Raw genomic sequence first — 22,500 nt, forward strand, 5'->3', positions numbered from 1 at the left:
GCAGCAGCATTCTTCCTCTCTTCTAGTCTATAGTCTATATATACCATTGTTCTTTTTGTCAATGGAATAGTCAGTCAGTCACCCGTTAACGTCTTCTTTCTTTCATTCCTTTATTTGTTTGTTGCCAGCAAATCTCGCAGCCGTTTCTCATTCATTCATTCATTCATTCATTCATTCATTCATTCATTCTTTCTTTCTTTCATTCATTCACTCACCCACAAACGTTTTAATCCTACTATTATTTTATATTTTATTTCATGCGTTCTTTAATTCATTTGTTCATCCATTCGTTTAATTGTTTATTTTTTCTTTATTCCATTTAAATGGTTCTTACATTCATTAATTTATTTGTTTAGTCATTCATTCATTCATTCATTCTTTAATCCATTAAAGCTTTCTTACATTAATTCGTTTTTTTCCATCGCGCTTTCATTCATCCATTCATTTAATCATTCATTCATTCATTCATTCATTCACTATTTCATTCGTTCATTCATTCATCCATTCATTCATTTATCCATTCGCTCTTTAATCAATTAAAGTTTTCTTGCATTCATTCATTTGTTCATTCAGTCATTCATTTATTCACTATTTCATTCACTCATTCATTCATTCATTCATTAATCATTGTTATCGTTCTTACCTTGATGCAAAATCACTCATTCCTTCATTCATTCACTCCTATATTCTTTCACCCACTCATTCATTGAATGTGTTAATTCATTGATCTACGTATTAATTTTTCATTTCTGGGAGGGGCCGGGGCTTCTTCGTCAAATCTTAAACCTATCTATTCATATTACATTCATTCAATCGCTTATTTGATTGATCCACCAGGTTGCTGTCGTAATAAATAAAATTAATATAAATAAATCATACAATTCACCATTGCGATAATATCAAAATATCAATGTCTTGTCACAAGTTTATTTGGGACCCGAATCCAACCATGTTTATGTTATTATTGAGGGAGTGGGGCTGTTGTAGATATATATTTGAAATTTTCAGACCTGCCAAATAGATGGGTTTTTTAAAAATATGAAATTAATATCATGGCTAATCTTCCTCATTTAATTAATCGTCACCTCCTCAATTCTCTTCTTTTTATTTACCTGAACGTGTAAAACCTCAGGTGTAAAATGAGTACCTAGCCGTTAACAGCGTTGTCTCTGTCCGAAAATAAAATTGCAATATCAACTAACAGGCGTCATTTCTCGTTCTACATGTTAACTGTTGCTGTTGGACAGGGACTCCTTGTAAAGCGCTTTGAGCACGAGTAGTGAAATATTGCTCTAGATAAAAGCTCAAGTTTTTGTTGTTTTTTTTAAACTTTGAATTAAAATGTGTATTTTCATTAAAGCTCTTGCACGGACTATTTGCCGGTAACTAGTAACTAGACCTACAGTGTTATTCCATCATTTCATTATTGAGGCGAGTTTTTGGAAGGCGGTTCTGATGTTCCCGATTTCAATTTGGAAAGGTTGGTAGGTCTGAGTTTGGAATCGCCGTCCGTCTTCAATGCACCTCAGTGATATTATTATTATTGCACAATTAAATTGAACACTCCGTTAGGTCAAATATAAAAGGACCTAAGTCGCTTTTTCTTTTTTAAAATGATTTTTCAGCTAATAGGCGATAAACTTATACCATAGTTAATGACCTCAGTTAACTCACCAATTATTTTAACGATAAACAGAATCTAAGTCCGTTATCTCGATGCTAATCAGTGGGGAATTTTTGGGGAGGTTTTTTTGTTTTGTTTTTTTTTCTATTTATCTGTGCTGTATAGTGAATGAAGTTGACGTCACTCAGCTCTTTGTCATTGTATTTAGACCTCTAGGTGGGTGATAAATTCTTAATAAATTCTTCCCAACGAGACTTTAAACGTTTAAGGATACACATGATTTTATGCGTTAGTACGATTGGTCTGGCGGGTAGAATTTGTGATTATTTTACCCAAAAAAAAAAAGAAACATAGTATCTATATCAGTAACCGAATCCAAAGTGAATCTTTCATTTTTCCCAAAACCAATTACTATCTGTGACTTAAGAACTTTTAGCACAAGGCACTTTAATGGGCATGACCTATATTACATTTCCATGTGCTTGAGGTCATTGGTCACATTGCAAAACGTGCTCAAAGTGACCCACATAGCGAAAAAGTATTCACAGCTTTTGAAAAATCTGACATCATGATTGGTCATAATTTTGTTCAGCTTGACACATGGGTATGTTTATAATTTTCATAAACAAAGCAGCGTGTTTACATAATTTCTGAAGAAATATCCAATCGTTGGACAGCAACAAATCATGTGATTGGTGACTTGGTTGGACGAAAACATGAATATAGATCGCTCCCATTATAAGATTATTCTTCACTCTTGCAGCATTTATTCTGCCATTCTCTGAAGAATAAAAAAAAAAAACCGAAGACAGTGTTTTGGGTGCTAAAATTTAATTTATTACTTTGTTGATTTCTCTTTTCATGTTCGGATCAATCAAGAGGAATGTTATTAAACTCCATACTACCCTACTCTGGAAAAAACCCATATTTAAAAATTTGGCCAGAAAACTCGTCGTTCAAATATCGATCGATTTAAATGACTCTCATCTTTGCAAAAACTCTGAAACCCGGGACTTCGCCGAAGTCCCGGGTTTCAGAGTTTTTGCCAAGATGAGAGTCATTTAAATCGATCGATATTTGAAGGACGAGTTTACTGGCCAAATTTTTAAAATATGGGTTTTTCTCAGTGTACGGCAGCATAGCGTTGCATGTATTTATGGGTGTGTGGCTGTCTCGTCTTGTGGTCTGACGCTTGCCTTCTGATCGGAAGGTCTTAGGTTCGAGTCCGGCTCTGAGCGGCGCATAGATCAGTCCTTGGTAAAGACTCACATTTTTTCTCTACTCTGGTGTGAAAGCTGTTTGTTTTGTTTTTTTTTAACTAGAGCTTTTATAAAGCGCAATATCCACTAAACGTGCTCAAAGCGCTTTACAAAGGGTCCCTGACCAACAGCAAGATAACATGTAGAACGAGACGTAACGTCTGTTCGGCGATTTTACAATTTATCCGACCGACGAGACAACGCTTTTAACATACTCATTTTATACCTGAGTGGCGTGAGACAGTGTGGGTAAAGAGTCTTTTCCGAGGACTCAACTATGCGCCGAGCGAGGCTTAAAGCCAGGACCTTCCGATTCGAAAGCGAGTGGTCATATCACAAGACCACTTAGCCGCACAAATGGGCATGATCTATATTCCCTTCCCATGTGCTCGAGGTCATTGGTCACATTGAAAATGTGCTCAAAGTGACCCACATAGTGAAAAGTGTTCACAGCTTTTGAAATATCTAACATCACGATTGGTCATTTTCTTCAGCTTGACACTTGGGTTTGTTTACAACTTTCATAAACAAAGCAACGTCTTTACATCTCTGAAGAAATATCCAATCGTTGGACAGCAACAAATCATGTGATTAATGACTTGGTTGGACGAAAACATGAATATAGATAGTATGCAGATGACGTCACTCAGGCCTTTGTTATTGTTTTTTGCCATCCGCGTTTGTGAGTTGTTCTCACTAAACTGTATTAACCAGACTATAAAAGTTCATGGTTACACAGAGTTTGTGTGTTGGTCCGTTATACTTCCGGATGGCAATGTTGTGAACTCCTTGGCCAAGCGCATTCTATCTATAGATCGCTCCCATTGAGTGAGCTGCTTTATTCCCACGTGATACTGCTAAATATAACTTGACTGTACTTTTAGTCAAGGACGAGACCAAGTTGAAATAGAAATAAATAAGAGTAATGAATTGGGGGGGGGGGGAGGTGGCGGGTCTGTGTGCTATAGATAGAATGCGCTTGGCCGAGGAATTCACAACATTGCCATCCGGAAGTATAACGGACCAACACACAAACTCTGTGTAACCATGAACTTTTATAGTCTGGTTAATACAGTGTAGTGAGAACAACTCACAAACGCGGATGGCAAAAACAATAACAAAGGCCTGAGTGACGTCATCTGCATACTATCTATAGACCACAACAAATGGTAAAGAAGTGTAGACGTGGGGTGGGTGTGGGAGGGGGGCGGGTGCTGACCACAACAAAATCAGTATAGTGTAGACAGTGGGTGGTTGGGGCGGGGGGGGGGGGGGAAATCGCCTCTTTTATTGTGGCACAAGTGCCAAAACCTGTTTTTGATAAATCTGGTTGGATTATAATTCTGCCAAATACTGATAAAACGCCTTAAAACGCCTTTTTTACATTTTGGACAATAAATAAAAATGAAATGAAATGCCCTTTTTAGGGTCTATTCCAAGGGAAGGCTGGAATAGCCCAGGCATCAGCCGCAGTACAGTGCCGCAAAGTGAGCTAGGGTTAAAGTGACTTGCTCAAGGCCACACTTACAACAAGGCGGGTACTCGAACTCGGTACTTTTTGGGTACGAAGCGATGCCCATACGCCCCCCCCCCCCCCCCCCCCCCCCCCCCCTTTAAAACAGTAGTTAAATGGAATGGACGCGCCAATTTAGATAACGAAGACAGATTATAATGTGGACGTTTTTGAATGTTTGTTTTTTTTTGGTTGTTATTTTTCATCTTCAATTCGTTTTAGTACTTTTTACAAGATGGGGGGGGGGGGTGACTTTTTATTCGATCAATCTTAAATGACCCCCATCAAAAGCTCTCAAGCCTGGGACTTCTAAAAAGCCCCCGGGTTTGAGATTTTTTTTTTTTTTTTTTTTTTTTGGTTAAGATGAGGGGTCATTTAAGAATCGGTCAATGATTTGAAGGACGAGTTTTCTGGTCACAATCTTTAAAATAATTTGAGAGAGAGAGAGAGAGAGAGAGAGAGAGAGAGAGAGAGAGAGAGAGAGAGAGAGAAGGGGGGGGGGGATATTTCCGAGTACGACAGAATATTTAAGGGGTAGATTCACATACCTAAGTCTTTTGTGACAGGCCCAATCCATAGCCTTAAATAAAGCCCCTCACACCCTTCAATCGACAAGGAACCGGTCACACCAACAATATGATAATGTTATGGTGTCTTGTGGGCCGGACTGAACGACGATACACGAACCTGGTGGGAACCACAGAGCTGCCATTCTCCGATGAAATACAATTTTTTTTTTTTTAAACAATTTTGGCCAGAAAATTATATTTTTTATTTAATTTTACATCGATAACCCAAATTTAGAAAACCCACATAATATAATCAAAGTCTTAAAACCAGTTAATGACTAATTAGAAATTATAAGATATCTGGAGCTAAAGCAGCGGGGGATAGGGGAGGGGGGGGGGGGCGGGGGTTCTATTATGTCGTAAATGATTTCTTGCCAAATTTGATTTTTTAAATATATAAAGTGTGTTTTGACAGAATACGGCTGATATGTACAATGTACATTGTATTATATGGACATAGCTGTTTGTGTAGAGGGTCGGAGGGGAGAAGGAGACGTTCTTTAACAAGTTAACTGTCTTACTCTAAAAAAAAAAAAAACCCAGAAAAGTTCCTATTTAATAATTTGGCCAGAAAACTCGTCCTTCAAATATCGATCGATTTTAATGACCCTCATCTTGGTTGAAGCTCTCAAACCTGGGACTTTATTAAAGACTTCGCAAAGTCCCAGGTTTGAGTGGTTTTTGTCAAGATGAGGGTCATTTAGACCGATTGATATTAACACAGGTCAAGTTTTCTGGCCAAATTTTCAAACACGAGTTTTTTTTCTAGAATACAACAGTTATTAACGGCTTAATATCGGTGTTCCAAGATTAACCCGTGAAATATCTTATATGTTGTTATTAAAGATGGATGTAATTGTGGTATTCCTGAGGGATATTTGACTTCTTGTTATCGTGGTGGATTGAATTATGTTTGTTTTGTATGTTTATTCACTCCGTGTTTGGTTTTAAGATTTGGATTTTGCGTCGTGTTGCAGGTCAAGACAACTTGACTAGTGACTGTCTCCATATTCAATGTATTGTGCTATATATATATATATATATATATATATATATATATATATATATATATATATATATATATATATATATTATTTTAATATTTACCACAATGTTTGAGACAGTCTACATAGACTGTAGACAAACATTGTGGTAAATATTAAAATAATAATTCGCTCCATTACCACATGTCGAGCACTTTTCGTACCATATTTGTATCAAACACGATTCAATATATATATATATTGAATTCTATCGATCTGAATCTAACATTTGTCAAGAAAATAAACAAAGATAAACATTGTTTATTGAGGTCATTCTCGCGGATTAGCCTTTTTCGATGCCCTTCACAGGACTTTGTTTACTTTCAGATAGTAATATATATATATATATAATATATATATATATATATATTATATATATATATATATATATATATCTGTTTGTCTCTGTCTTTCTCTCTCTCTCTCTCCCCTCTCTCTCTCCTCTCTCTCTCTCTCTCTCTCTCTCTCTCTCTCTCTCTCTCTCTCTCTTTCCTCTTCTCTCCCCCCCCCTCTCTCTCTCTCTCTCTCTCTCTCTCTCTCTCTCTCTCTCTTTGTGTGTGTGTGTGTGTGTGTGTGTGTATGATTCTTGTGTTTGTGTAATATGTTATTTATGCTTGTGTATGTGTTTGTGTGTGTGTATGTGGAGGGGATGTATGATTCTTGTGTTTGTGTATTATATTATTTTTTTGCTTGTGTGTGTGTGTTTGTGTGTGTGTATGAAAAGACAAAGAAATTCCACAAACATTTGAATATTTTACAAATTAACATTTGTGGAATCAGGAATAAAAAGACAGGGCTGAAGAAATTATTAAATGAAAAGGAAGTTCACATCGCTTTACTTCAGGAAACCTTGTATAAAAATAGCGATCCATATATTGCTGGTTATACATACTATACCTGCAAATGTGACGACTGCCGTGGTGTTATACTTATATAAGAAATGACATCACGGGAGATGTTACTTCTAAACCATCACAGAACTCAACTGATGTACAGAAAGTCACCTTATGGCACCTAAATAAGAAATTTACCATTTACAACATTTACAACCCTCCACGGTGTACTATAAACCTAACAGATCTAAACAGTTCCCAATACAACAACACAATAATTGCTGGTGACTTCAATGGCCACTCTCCACTATGGGGATACAAAAATCTAAACAACACAGGAAAAGAACTAGAAAAGCTTTGCAATACAACCAACCTCACCATTTTACAAAATGCAGACTCAGTCCCGACCCTTCTTCACAGAGCTCATATGTCCCTGAGTCATCCCGATCTAACCATCATCTCCTCTGACCTTCTGAATTCTTGTCACATTAAAGTCCTGGATGAAATAGGCAGTGACCATAAACCAATTTTAACACAAATAACAGTTCAAACACAGAAGAAAACATTTGAGCAGAAATCCAAATGGAATTTCAATAAAGCAAACTGGGATGTATTCACAGCAACATTAGATGACCAGCTTCCAAAAATTACAGATACATCAAGTGTAGAACATTTAAACGAAGCCCTCACCAAAGCCATTCTTGCAGCTGCAAAAGCAGGAATTCCAAGAGGTAGTCGACAGAATTACAAACCCTTCTGGAACAAAGAAATTGAAAAAGCAGTAAATGCAAGAAAGGAAACAAGGAAAAACTTAGAGGAAAACAAAACCATTAAAAACAAGATTGAGTACAATAAAGCATCGGCAATTGTCAAAAGAACTATTAACAACGCTAAAAGAAAGAAATGGGCAGACACATGCGCTAATATTGACCTCAATCAAAATGGGAAAAAAGCATGGGCCTTACTTAATAATCTTAACAATGAAACCCCGAAAACCAACCCAAAGCCCATGAAAACTACAGAAGGAACAATCGTAGATGACCAAAAAAAAGCCATGATCTTCAACAAACATTTTGCTTCAGTAAACAAGGCATCAAAAAGAAGTGAAAAGGACAAAAAATTGATTAAAGACCTTAAACATCAAGAAAAGGCCCCAAAAGCTATCTCATATCTGTTCAAAGAGGGCTTTACCATGTCAGAACTTCACAGAGCTATGAAAAAACTCAAGTTAAGGAAATCCCCTGGACCAGATAAGATACACAATGAAATGCTCCTGCATCTTAGCGTGAGAGGTAAACAGATGCTTCTCAAACTTATAAATCTAACATGGGAGACAGGAATAGTACCAAGGGGATGGAAAAATGCTATTATAATTCCAATCTTAAAGAAAGATAAACCACCCGACGAAACGAAAAGTTACCGACCAATATCTCTCACCTCATGTGTTGGAAAGATCGCTGAGAGAATGGTAAATAACCGATTATACTGGTGGCTGGAGACATGTGGCCTACTAAATAAATATCAGGCAGGCTTTAGGATAGGGCAAAGAACAGAAGATCAATTGTTTAGATTAAGTCAAAAAATAATTGATGGCTTTCAAGATGGAAAACATACAGTCGCGGTTTTTGTTGATCTCCAACAGGCCTATGACAAAGTATGGTGGAAAGGGCTGTTATCAAAAATGATGGACTACGGAATTGATGGAAATCTCTACTTCTGGATTAAACAATTTCTCAGTAACAGAACAATCCAAACAAAAATTAATAACGGACTGTCAAACAGAGAAGTATTAGAGGAAGGTCTCCCACAAGGATCCTGCCTCAGCTGTACTCTCTTTCTTATTTTTATAAATGATCTGCCAGAAGTATTACAGACAGAAAAGGCCCTATATGCTGACGATTTAGTTATGTGGTATACTACAAAGCATCTACCAATAGCCTCCAATAGAATAAATGAAGATTTAGAAAGCTTAAACACCTTCTGTGATAAATGGAAATTAAAAGTAAATTGCAATAAAACAGTCTACTCTATATTTACTAAGAGCCATCCTGTTTCCAAGAAAGAAATAACACTCTCCATCCAAGGCCATCGACTCGCAAAAGAAGAAAACCCCACATATTTGGGCATACAGTTAGACAGACAACTATCTCTGAACCAACACACTCAGAATGTAAAAATCAAAGCCACAAGGAGACTCCAGTTACTAAAACGACTAGCCAGTACTAATTGGGGAGCAGACAAAAACTCGCTTCGACAACTCTATTTAGGCTATGTGCGTTCCGTCATGGACTACAATTTAGCCCTCCAAAATGTAGGTAGTAAAAACACACACAAAACCTTGGACAGAGTACAAAACCAAGCCCTTCGCTTCATCTCCGGTGCCCTGAGATCGACACCACAGCAGCATGTGAAATACATACTAATGTGGAACCACTTGGACTTCGCAGAGAATCAGCAGTGCTTGAAATGGTTGAAAGATACAAACGAAAAGAGGAAAACCATCCAAACAGAATTCTGGCAGAGAAATGGAAACCAAGAACAAGATTAAAACAAAAATCCCTGCTACACATTGCTAACAACTTGAATGAAAGACACAGACCCCCAGAAAACAGAGAAAAATCTTTTTTAATCAGTCAAAAACCTCCATACGCCGAACTAAAACTTCCAAAAATAAAGACTAACCTCGTAGAAGAAACAACAAGAAATAGAAACAAATCAGATATACAAACATTAGCAATGAAGACAATACAAGAATACCCAGACAACTGGATACATGTTTACACAGATGGATCTGCCCACAAAGGAACTAAAAATGCTGGGTATGGGTTTGTAGTAGAATACCCAGATAAAACCTGTGATAAAATCCACAATTCTTGCGGAAGCTCCTGCTCAAACTACGAGGCAGAGGCAGTTGCAATAGAAGCCTCACTGCGACACCTCTCTTCTGTTTTCCAGCTAAACCCTTCAAAACTTCAAAACACTGTCATCTTCACAGACTCCAAATCGGTTCTCCAAGCTCTCGATTTAGATAAACTCTCCTCAACGTTCAATAGTTTAAGATCTCAACTAGATGAATTCCTTACAACACACAGAGTAGACTTATCTCTCCAGTGGATACCGGGACATTCAAATATACCAGGAAATGACAATGCAGACAGACTAGCCAGACTCGGATCAACACTTTTACAACCATCATTTCCAGTATCCTTAGACACAGCGAAACAAATAATCAAAACAAATAAGAGAGAAGAATGGATGAACAGTTGGGCAATGAGCACCACGGGTAGATGTATGTTTTCCCATATGACCACTCCTGTAAAGACTGATTGCCTAAATAAGCTCAGAAGACACCAGCAAAGCATCATCTTTCAACTAAGAACACAACACATACCGCTCAACAACCATTTAAGCAAAATTACAAAAGACACATCCCCTCCTGCCCCCTATGTCAACACCCCAATGAAACAGTAACACACCACTTGCTTGAATGTCAACCTCTTGAAGATCTGAGATGCACATTCCTCCCACCAAATCCAAGCATCAGTAACACACTTTATAGTCACCTGGAACAACTACAAAAGACGTCTAACTTCTACGTCATGGCACAAGACCGAAGGGCTAGAGCTCAGGTGGTCGCTGGTTCGGATAAGTAAGTAAGTAAGTGTGTGTGTATGTGGAAAGGGTGTATGATTCTTGTGTTTGTGTAATATGTTATTTATGCTTGTGTATGTGTTTGTGTGTGTGTGTGTGTGTGTGTGTGTATGTGGAGGGGGTGTATGATTCTTGTGTTTGTGTAATAGATTATGTTTACGCTTGTGTATGTGTTTGTGTCTGTGAATGCGGAGGGGGTGTATGATTCCTGTGTTTGTGTAATATATGCGTATGGTTGTGTGTTTTTTTCCATATATATTATCAATCTCCAACCGGCCGGGTAGAGAACACTCAATAGGTCGTCACGTCATCGTCGTCGTCGTCGTCGTCATCGTCATCGTCACAGGGGTTATCGGTTATCTCTACCTCCAATCTACAGAACGTATCTTTTCGCACACTGATGTGGAAACAAATATGATATATGTGTGTGCACATCTACTTACTGTCGCGGAATTTTCCACTTTTTGCACCGCCGCCCGCCACCCGTCACCCGCCACCCGGTCAACACCCACTAGACTAGATCGGATGCGTAGAGAGACCCACCCTGCCTACGGTTGCAAAAAATATCATAGGGAATATGTCATCTGTATCAGTGACAAAACAATTACTAACAAAAAAAAAAAAAAAACAGTGACATATTTTTAAAAACAATTTTGGCTTGAAGTTTGAGATTTAAGACAGGATGAGAGTCATTTGAGTTTGCTGCCCAAAGTTCCTAATACCTGGTGGTTGTTTTTTTTATTTTTTTTTTTTTTTTTTTTTTTTTTTTGGTTGGGGGGGGGGGGGTTCGTTATTGGTTGTTTTGTGGTTGTTTTTGTTTTGTTTTTTATTTGTTTTTGTTTTGTTTTTTTGTTGTTTTTTTTGTATGTTTTTTAGTTTTTTTTTGGTTGTTGTTTTGATGTTTTTTGGTGGGTTTATTTTTGCACGGTCTGAATATCGGAATTGATGTGACACAGTAAATGAATTTATTTTTTTATTTTTTTATTTTTTTTTGGTCAAGAGTTTGCAATTGGATTCAGTAGTCTGATGTCACGCCGCCTGGCAACGGCGGCCATCTTGGTTCTAAACAAAGAAAATAATTACTTTTCATTCTTCAAGCTGGCTAGAACTTTTCATATGTCTTGTGACCAGAATGTGTAAAAGTCAAAACATGATCCAAGTTTATGTTTTTTTTTTTCCCCTCAGGATCGCTTTTATGCTCGCCGGAGAAATATTTCATACTGCGTCCGCCATTGTTCCGATAGTTTAGAGCCAGTGTTGCTAAGTTACCATGCGTCATTATGAAGGAAGTGACGTTACGACTATTGAATCCTATTTGAGTGAGAGAATCATGCTGAGCATCATGCCGATTGAAAAGAGGGAATGTCATTTCGTCATAAATTATGATTATTTTTTTTTTACATTTAAAAAAAAAAAACAAACATTTTTGTTCATTGTTGTTTGTTTTATTTTGTTTTTGTTTTGTTTTGTTTTTTAGATGGGGGGGGGGGGGGGGGGATTTTGACTTCACTGTCATTTCAATTTTTAGTATACAGTTCATCCCGACATAATACCGTTTTTGATTCGGATGGTCACATAATTTATGAATAACATACGTAACGAAACAAATATAGGGCGTGTATTTGTTTATTTATTCATTCATTCATTCATTTATTTATTTATTTATTTATTTATTTATCCATTTTTTTCTGTCATCGAAGTATCGTGAGGTGTGCCAGCCATAGTAACAAAACTATTGAATTGTATTTGTGGATAATATAATTTCTATAATGTAAACGAAAGTTTATTTCAGTCTCGGCTCATTCATTTCATCTGTATTATGGATAGATGTATTTCATTTTCACGTTACGGTTTACCGGAGGACCGGTTCTCCCTTTTTAGCCGTGCTCTGAAGCAAAAAAACAAGAACACGTATTTAAAATTATTGGCCAGAAAACACGTCCCTCAAGTATCGACCCTCAACTTGTCGAAAATTCTCAAACCTGGGACTTCACGAAGTCTTTAAAACGAAGTCCCAGGTTTGAGAGTTTATTACAGGACGAGTGTCATTTTTAATCGATCGATATACGTAATTCGAAGGACGAGTTTTCTGACCTAAATTGTTAATAAGCGTTTTGTTGGATTTTTTTCTCTCTTTCTTCTTCCGAACTCGGCTGTATTTAGTATATTTACGTAGCGGGCGTGATCTTGTGAAGAAGAAAAAAAAATATAATGGTAATAATAAAGATCTTTGATTTTGGACTCGGCATGAAATCCAATGATTGCATTCATTTGATAAATGGCTGTGAGAGTGTGTGTGCGCATGTGTGTGTGTGTGTGTGTGTGTGTGTGTGTGTGTGTGTGTAGTTCTAGAGAATGTGTGATCCGGGGGTTTTTCTGGTTAGTTCGAATTGGATTGGATTATTTATTGGACTCCTCCAGGGAAATGATCAGTTATTGTTGTTGTTGTTATTATTATTATTATTATTATTATTATTATTATTATTATTATTATTATTATTATTATTATTATTATTATTATTATTATCATTATCATTATCATTATATTATTATTATTATTATTATTATTATTATTATTATTATTATTATTATTATTATTTATATTATTATTATTATTATTATTATTATTATTATTATTATTATTATTATTATTATTTATTATTATTATTATTATTATTATTATTATTATTATTATTATTATTATTATATTATATTATTATTATCATTATATTATTATTATTATTATTATTTATTATTATTATTATTATTATCATTATATTATTATTTATTATTATTTATTATTATTATTATTATTATTATTATTATTATATATTATTATTATATATTATCATTATCATTATATTATTATTATTATTATTTTATTATTATTATTATTATTATTATTATTATTATTATAATAATACACAGAGTTATGTATATTGTGACTAGTTAACTAAATTCTAGCAATCAGACTTTAAACGTTCAAAGGTTCACACTAGTTTTGTATACGTCGGTACGTTTTATCCATCTGGTGGATGTTGGGACTATTTTAGCTAAACGCAACGCACCAATCGGTGCACAATTAGTGCACACACACACACGCACACACACAGACACCTAAACACACACATACACACACACACACACACACACACCTAAACACACCCGTTATCTGTTTGTAGACCACGGGCTCCGTGGCCAGCTGAACGACACTGATACTGTAGGTCATAAGAAGAAAATAATAAATAGGTTTTTGTTTAAATTAATTTTGGCCAGAAAACACATAATTGACTTCAAAAATAAATCGATCAGCAACTTGCCAAAAAAGTTTTAATTAAAAAAAAAAAGGAAGGAAGGAAGAAAATTTAAATAAATTTTCAAGCCTAAGACTTCAAAGAATAATCAAGTCTTTAAAAATGTATCATGTTTGAGAGTTTTGGACAAAATGAACGTCATTTTCATTGATCGAATTTTGAAGTAAGATTTTTTAAAATATTTTTCTGGCCAAAATAGATTTTATTTTAAATCAATGTGTTTATCTTATTACTGGTGCACAGTCTTTGTGGACTTTTATCTATTATTTGTTATTGTTTCTTATCATTGTACTTAGGATTAATATTCATTTAATAGATAGAATGCGCTTGGCCAAGGAGTTCACAACATTGCCATCCGGAAGTATAACGGACCAACACACAAACTCTGTGTAACCATGAACTTTTATAGTCTGGTTAATACAGTTTAGTGAGAACAACTCACAAACGCGGATGGCAAAAACAATAACAAAGGCGTGAGTGACGTCATCTGCATACTATCTATAGGTTTTCTTGGTGTGTGGATTACACAATACACACTTACAATGTGTTCTGTGGACCTGTTGTGTTCATAATCGGACGTGCTTTGAGATGCCATAATAGTTACTTTATAGTATTGTTATTGTTATTATGGACTACTATTACTATGACCAAAATATTACCGCGACGACGACAGTTATTGTGAGTTTTATTCATCATGGGGACTTGGTTTAAAAAGAGATCCATCAAGAAATACACACTCAGCGTGAGTAGCATTTCTTTTTTTTTTTTTTTTTTTTTTTTTTTTGATTTTTGTCTTTTGTCTTTTTTGTTGTTGTTGTTCTTCTTCTTCTTCTTCTTCTTCTTCTTCTTCTTCTTCTTCTTCTTCTTCTACTTCTTCTTCTTCTTCTTCTTCTTCTTCTTCTTCTTCTTCTTCTTCTTTATATTGTTGTTGCTGTTGTTGTTTTTTGTTTGTTTGTTTATATGATAAGGTGTACCTATTTGTGTGAATGTATTATTGTAAACACGCCTAACAGGCAAGACGTGTCGTTGTGTGCTCTGGTGTATTTTAATTGTTTTGTGATTTCTACATATTGATACCTGGACATTTTTACTTCGTTGGACTCGTTAAAACATACTGTTTCTTATTGTATAGTTTTTATCAATTCTTAAGAAAGGACTACTGTATAATTCTGTATTTTATCATGGAAACTGTAAGTTTTAAAAAATTTTTACACAGTCACTTAATGGCCGCCGCACTCTTACGAACATTGTTCACCTTATTTTTAGCCGTGATTTACCACCATCATTATTTTAATAATTGTGAACACTTTTATTCAACATCTGATTTTTACAACAGGCCTCGAGGCGGTAAACTCAACGTCACATTCCAGCTGCGATTTTTAGCTCAAGTGATCCGATTTTTTACAATAATATTAATAAGTACAGGCCTCGGGGAGGCAAACGGAAACAACATAACATCTCAATGGTAACAACTCGTCGTCCACCCCGCCCCCACACAAACCCCCGTCCACCACCAACACTTGTAACTGTACCAACCACAAACAGTTTCACAAACGACAACAATAACATTGTTATTGGTCTTCTGAATGCACAGTCCTGCCGTAACAAAACCGAAGAATTAAACGATTTATTAACGGAGAAGAACTTCGATATTCTATTTATAGTAGAGACATGGCTCTCACAGTCTGGAGACGACCCAGTTGAAAAAGCTATGACACCCCCTGGGTACCAATTTAGATCGTATCCAAGGAAAGATCAGCGAGGGGGTGGCATTGGCGTATTTTATAAAACAAAATTATGTAAACATGTGGAAATCATCGAAATGCGCTGCAAAACAATGGAGGCCATTGATCTTAGATTATCCCTCCAGAATACAAGATACAACTTCAACTGCATCTACCGACCGCCAGCAAACAAGAAAAACAAAATAAAATTACCTGATGTTAGGAAGGAAATCAACGAGATGCTAACTTTGCAACACACGCGTCCTGGCCATTCAATTATACTCGGCGACTTTAATTTTCACTTCGACAACGTCACAGACACCGCCAAATTGCACGAGTCATTTCAGAGAACAACATGTGCCAGATCGTAACAACGCCAACCCACTCTGCTGGTCATATTTTAGATTGGGTAATTGTAGAAAATTCAGAGTTCCAAAAAACCAACGCCACCGTCGATTATCTCCCCTTTTCGGACCACTCCCTCATTTCTTTCAATCTTGACGTTTCAAAACCATGCCAAGAAACCACCACCACATCAACCAGAAACATTAAAGGCATTAATTTGGACAATTTCAGAGGCGATTTAGAAACAAAACTTACTAAAAATTCAATTATTTCTCCAGACCAGTGGAATAGTTGTCTCATTGAAACGCTTGACAAACATGCGCCATTCCAAACAAGGACCGTCACCAACCGCAAGTATGCTCCGTGGTATACGTCGGACGTTAAAGAAGCTAAAACGAAGTGTCGGAGAGCAGAAAGACTGCTGAAAACATCAGGCCTCATGATTCATCGTGAAATATTCAAGAGCGCATTTCGTGCCTGGAAGACAACAATAAAAAAGGCAAAGACCACGTATTTTCTTTCAAAATTTGAAACTTCTAAATCTTGTAAACAATTATTTAACATCTGCAATGATCTACTTGGACGTGAAAGATGCACTTCATTACCATCTACAACCAATCAAAGAGACTTGCCAGACACATTTGTCAACTTTTTTAAAGACAAAATCCATAACATTCGTTCAGAACTAGATCGGCATGAACCATTTATAGATACAAATACATTCTGTGGTACCCCTTTAGACAAGTTCCAACCAGTTTCACCTAGTTTCATAAACGAGTTGATAAAAAAAGCCCCCATTAAATCCTGCGACCTTGATCCCCTACCAGCACAGCTTTTGGCCAGCTCCATCGATACATTATTACCATCCATTACATCAATCATAAATACATCCATACTGACTGGCGAAGTTCCATCGTGCTTTAAAAGTGCCCTCGTCAAACCACTTCTGAAGAAACCATCACTAGACCACAATATATTAAACAATTATCGTCCTGTATCAAATTTACCTTTTTTGTCAAAACTTTTGGAGAAGGTAGTTCTTACACAATTAACATCTCATCTTAAGAACAACAGTTTGGAACAACCCTTTCAGTCAGCCTACAAACATCAACACAGTACTGAAACGGCGCTTCTTAAAATCTTTAATGACTTGTTATGTAATGCTGATGCTAACAATATCAATGTATTATGCCTTTTAGATCTTTCAGCTGCCTTTGACACCATTGACCATGACATTTTGTTAAGAAGACTAGAAAATACGTTCGGCATAAAAGGAATTGCCCTTAAATGGTTTACATCATATTTACAGGATCGATGGCAGACTGTCATGGTGAATGGTGTTCAGTCAGAACAAGTTTTACTAAATTTTGGAGTGCCACAAGGCTCTGTTCTTGGCCCTGTCCTTTTTACTGTATATATGCAGCCCCTTTCTAGTGTGATATCCTGATTCAATCTGAGTTATCATTTTTATGCAGATGATACGCAAATATATGATTCAGCACCCCTTAGTAATTTACAGTTCTTAATACAACGAATTACGAGCTGTTTTAATGAGATTAAATCTTGGATGTACCACAATAAGTTAAAATTAAATGATAGTAAAACTGAGATTTTAATGTGTGGAAGACCGAGTATCCTTAAACAGGCAAATAAATCACTAATTACTCTCGGAAATAGCACAATAGAATTTTCAAATAAAGCAAAAAACCTTGGCGTCATCATTGATAAAGATCTTTCCATGACAAGCCACGTGAATAACACCATACAATCTATGTACATAGAAATGAAAAAAATAAGCAAAATTCGTAATTTAATACCGAAGCATATAACAGAACTTTTAATTAATTCCTTGGTTTTATCTAAATTGGACTATTGTAACTCCCTTTGGGCGAATTTAACTAAAGACAAAATTAGCAAACTTCAGGTTGCTCAAAATAACGCAGCCAGGCTCATTGTACGCAATAACAAAAAATACCCGTCAGCAACTCTTCTTCTCCGTGAGTTACATTGGCTTCCTGTTGAAAAAAGAGTTGCTTATAAGATTTGTACTGTTGTCTACAAATCCCTGAGCACGAACAGTCCCTCCTATATTAAAGACCTTCTAAACATATATGTCCCCAATAGAAACTTGATCCTTGTCAAACCTAAGCCATTGCGTAAAATAGGTGAACAGTCTTTTCAATTTTCGGCCCCCCATTTTTGGAACTCTCTCCCGTCACACGTGAGATGCTCGGATTCGTTGACAACGTTCAAATCTCGCTTAAAGTTTTATCTTTTTACGTCATAATGTTACAATATTATTTTCATATTTTGTTGTTGTTAAATTGAATTCGTATCACGTTTCCTTCACACTTGTCTCACTGTAATATGTTTTGTTTTATATCACTGTAAAGCGCTTAGAGCCTGTGACAACGGGGTAAAGCGCTATATAAATGCCATTTATTATTATTATTATTATTATCTCTGTGTATGTGTGTATGTGTGTGTGTGTTTGAGAGAGAGAGAGAGAGAGAGAGAGAGAGAGAGAGAGAGAGAGAGAGAGAGAGAGAGAGAGAGAGAGAGAGAGAGAGACTTGACTTGACTTGACTTCTGTAAGCTGTCAATTTTTCATAACAATAATAATAATAATAACTTTTATCTCCCGGTTTGTTTAGTCACCTTAACTCGAATCTTTCTTCTTCTTATCTCTATACAAACTATCTACCTTTTTCTTTGAGTGCGTCTTCCGTGTCATTGTCAGGCAAGAATTAGCTAGTATGGTAATAATTATTGTTAGTTGCAGTGTGTTAAAACGATAATGTTATTAAGTTATTATGCACGCTGTGGGGGATTCACACACATACACACACACATAGACAACACATATGTTAAGTAAGATATGCTGTGCTATGATAAACGACTTTTTTTTTTTGTCTTCTTCATCTTCACATAGATAGAACTGAATTGACGTCACGTCATTCAGCTCTTTGTATTGTTTTTCGCCAGCCATTTTAGGAGTATTGTATTAATCAGACTATAAACGTTTAAGGTTACACAGAGTTTTAATGTGCGGGTGGTTGGATGGGAGCATCACCCTTGAATCATATACCTATGATGTTCGCATGGGTGTACGATCCGATAGTGATGTCGTTTCTTCTTCTCTTTACTAGCCTATCCTGCTTCTTTAGTTTGTGATTGTATTTTTGACAGGGGATATATTTTTTTTCTGTAAATCTTCTGCCTGTTTGTTCTTGGTTATTTATAATTTAGCTTATGATATCTTTAGGTTATGATTTTGATTTACATTTGTACTATTTTTGTTAGATTGCTTGTTTTTTTTTTTTTTGTTTCAGCGGTCTCTCATATAACCTCAATTGTGTTGGAAGAGACCTAAAGCAACAAACAAACAAAAGAGTTTTAATGTGTTGGTACTGAATATCCAGCCGGCATTGTTTTCTGTTTTTTTAAGTAAACGCATAGCTTCAATTGGGCAGTAAAATTAACGTCAATTGATTTCTAACTTTAAATTACTTGTCAAACCTGAGCGGGTTTTTTTTCTTCGAAGTGGCAGGTTTGGACGTTACTCAAAGGGTGGGTGGGGGGGGGGGGGGATTGTTTGGAGGTCGGAGGGGGGCGGGGAGATTTGAGGTTGATTTTAAGGGGAGTTGGTGTTGGGTCTTTCTTGGTCATTAAGACCATTTTAAGACCATTGCTGCTGCTGCTGCTACGACTACTCCTACTCCTCCTACTACTACTACTACTACTACTACTACTACTACTACTACTACTACTACTACTACTACTACTACTACTACTACTACACTAACTACTACTACTATTACTACTACTATACTACTACTACTACTACTACTACTACTACTACTACTACTACTACTACTACTACTACTACTACTACTACTACTACTACTACTACTACTACTACTACTACTACTACTACTACTACTGTTATTATCATATCTATTCATTTATTGCGACATGTTTGGAGGAGAGGGGGGTATTTTAAGCAATCGAATTTGAAGTCAAAAGTTCTTCTTCCAAAAATAAAATGACAAAGAAGTGTGTTGTGTGAGAGATTACAACTGAGTAATGGGAACAACATAACATTAGTCATAAACATTCACCGAAATCCGATGAAAAGGAGAAAATAGAGAAGAAGAAGAAAAAAAAGGGGGCGGGGGAGAGAGAGAGAGAGAGAGAGAGAGAGAGAGAGAGAGAGAGAGAGAGAGAGAGAGAGAGGAGACAGGAGACATTTGACATTTTTAAAAGAGAGAGAGAGAGAGAGAGAGAGAGAGAGAGAGAGAGAGAGGAGACATTTGGCTTTTTTAAGAGAGAGAGAGAGAGAGAGAGAGAGAGAGAGAGAGAGATGGAGAGAGGAGACAGGAGACATTTGGCTTTTTTAAGAGAGAGAGAGAGAGAGAGAGAGAGAGAGAGAGAGAGAGAGAGAGAGAGAGAGAGAGACTTGGCTTTTAATGATAATCAGGTCATTAGTATGATTTCTGTAAGTCATTTGAGTGTTTATCGGGTACTGACCTAACTACACCGGTGTGTGTTACGGTCTAGTACAGAATCAGACACCATCGTCCGTCTACACTGCCGTAATCTGGGGGGAAAAATATTTAACAATTTGGCCAGAAAACTCGTCCTTCAAATATCGATTGATTTAAATGACCCTCATCTTGGCAAAAACTCTCAAACATGGGACTTCGGCGAAGTCCCAGGTTTGAGAGTTTTTGCCAAGATGAGGGTCATTTCAATCGATCGATATTTGAAGGACGAGTTTTCTGGCCAAATTTATTAAATGTGGGTTTGGTTTTTTTTTTTCAAAGTACGGCAGTTACAGACCCGACCGAATCACTAGCCCATTTGTGTTATTTTTAATTTTAAAAGAATAATAATTCTCGGTCATTTCCGTAGCCGGAGGGTGAAGAAAATACATGACGGGATAAAGAAAAGTCGGTGTGTCCTCCCCCCCCCCCCCCCCCCCCCTCCTCCCCTTCTTCAATCCTCTGCCCTCGCAATTTTTCTTTCCCATTCTTTTTGGCCTGAAAAAGTTGACTCCAAAGTATATTTATTGGAAAGACGAAAAACAAGTCACTTCTTTATAGATAGTATGCGCCTGTCTCAGAAGCTCATAACATTGCCATCCGGAAGTATAACGAACCAACACACAAAACTCTGTGTATCCATGAACGTTTATAGTCGGGTTAATACAGTTCAGTGAGCATTACTCATAAACGTGGATGGCAAAAAACAATAACAAAGACCAGAGTGACGTCATCTTCGAACTATCTATATGGTCTCGGGTTTGAGAGTTCTTGACAAGTTCAAAGGGTTCGCTTTTGTTGTTGTTGTTGTTGTTGTTTGTTTTCGAAAAGCAAAAAGTCGGTTGAACCACCCTCTCCCTCTTGATAGTTCGAAGATGACGTCACTCAGGTCTTTGTTATTGTTTTTTGCCATCCGCGTTTATGAGTAATGCTCACTGATCTGTATTAACCCGACTATAAATGTCCGTGGATACACACAGTTTAGTGTGTTGGTCCGTTATACTTCCGGATGGCAATGTTATGAGCTTCTTCGCCAAGCGCATACTATCTACAAACAGACCTCGCAAAGTGCTCATGGCGTTTGATTTTCTTTTCACGGGGTGTACTTTTCATTAACTGTCAGATTAAAAGGTTCTCTGAAAATTAAAAAGAAAATTATTAAAATGATGTATATTATTATTGGGTAGGAGCGTTAAAATTTCCTCACGATAGGACCACATTCCTGTGTTATCTGCAATCTAAATGTTCTATTTTTGTGATGCTGTGATTATTTACAATCTAAATGTTCTATTTTTGTGATGCTGTGATTATTTACAATCTAAATGTTCTATTTTTGTGATGCTGTGATTATTTACAATCTAAATGTTCTATTTTTGTGATGCTGTGATTATTTACAATCTAAATGTTCTATTTTTGCGATGCTGTGATTATTTACAATCTAAATGTTCTATTTTTGCGATGCTGTGATTATTTACAATCTAAATGTTCTATTTTTGCGATGCTGTGATTTTTTTCTGATGATAACATGATAATGTGATGTGATCATCACAATACAGCTGTTGGAAAAGAAACAAAAGCCCCTGAAATATCATGGACGTTCAAAAAAGCGACAGCATTATTTAGCAATGACTGTCCCGCACAAATCTTTTGGCCTCTTTTTCGCTCACGAAGTGCCCGAATTCGCGTCAAAATATGGGACGAAGCCGTTTCGTATATGCTATTTTAAAAAATTAATTACGACGCTGTTTATCGATGAATATGACTGAAAGTTGGCACACAGTTAGAAAAAAGGTCATTTTAGATTATGTCAAGCGACAAAACTCCTACGATTACCAGAAGACCGTTAAAAATAGATTTTTACTCTTTGGAGTAAAATATTTCTAAAACTACCGGGCGTGGAGGTTTTGTCGCTGACAAGGTAATACATGAACATTTCTTCTTTTTGGTTGTAAAATTTCATATGAATATGACGAGTACTTTTCCCGTATTTTACAAAACACCATCCTAATTTGCCCTTCAAGTTTCAATCTTTTAATCCACTTATTACGCAGGATACAACGAAAGGTCGAAAAAAAAATGCC

At 36.3% G+C, this 22,500-nt stretch overlaps 1 protein-coding gene across 6 annotated transcripts in view; it reads left to right on the top strand.

The window, feature by feature from the left end:
* The window catches only part of LOC144969918 (ubiquitin carboxyl-terminal hydrolase 38-like), a 167,444-nt gene that overhangs the window by 90,467 nt on the left and 54,477 nt on the right, over positions 1-22,500 (top strand). For 2 of the 6 annotated variants that reach the window (XM_078908985.1, XM_078908986.1), the window contains exon 2: positions 14,103-14,548. The exons of 2 other annotated variants lie outside the window; for them this stretch is intronic. In XM_078908985.1, the coding sequence (XP_078765111.1) occupies positions 14,501-14,548 (48 nt within the window). In that variant the 5' untranslated portion in view covers positions 14,103-14,500. Of the gene's footprint in view, positions 1-14,102; positions 14,549-22,483 lie in introns of those variants that run through there. 2 more of the 6 variants (XM_078908987.1, XM_078908990.1) reach the window with 2 other exon arrangements.

This window comes from Berghia stephanieae, chromosome 4, assembly GCF_034508935.2.
Source record: "Berghia stephanieae isolate SIO BIC M18660-M18661 chromosome 4, UCSD_Bste_1.3, whole genome shotgun sequence".
Lineage (NCBI taxonomy): Eukaryota > Metazoa > Mollusca > Gastropoda > Nudibranchia > Aeolidiidae > Berghia > Berghia stephanieae.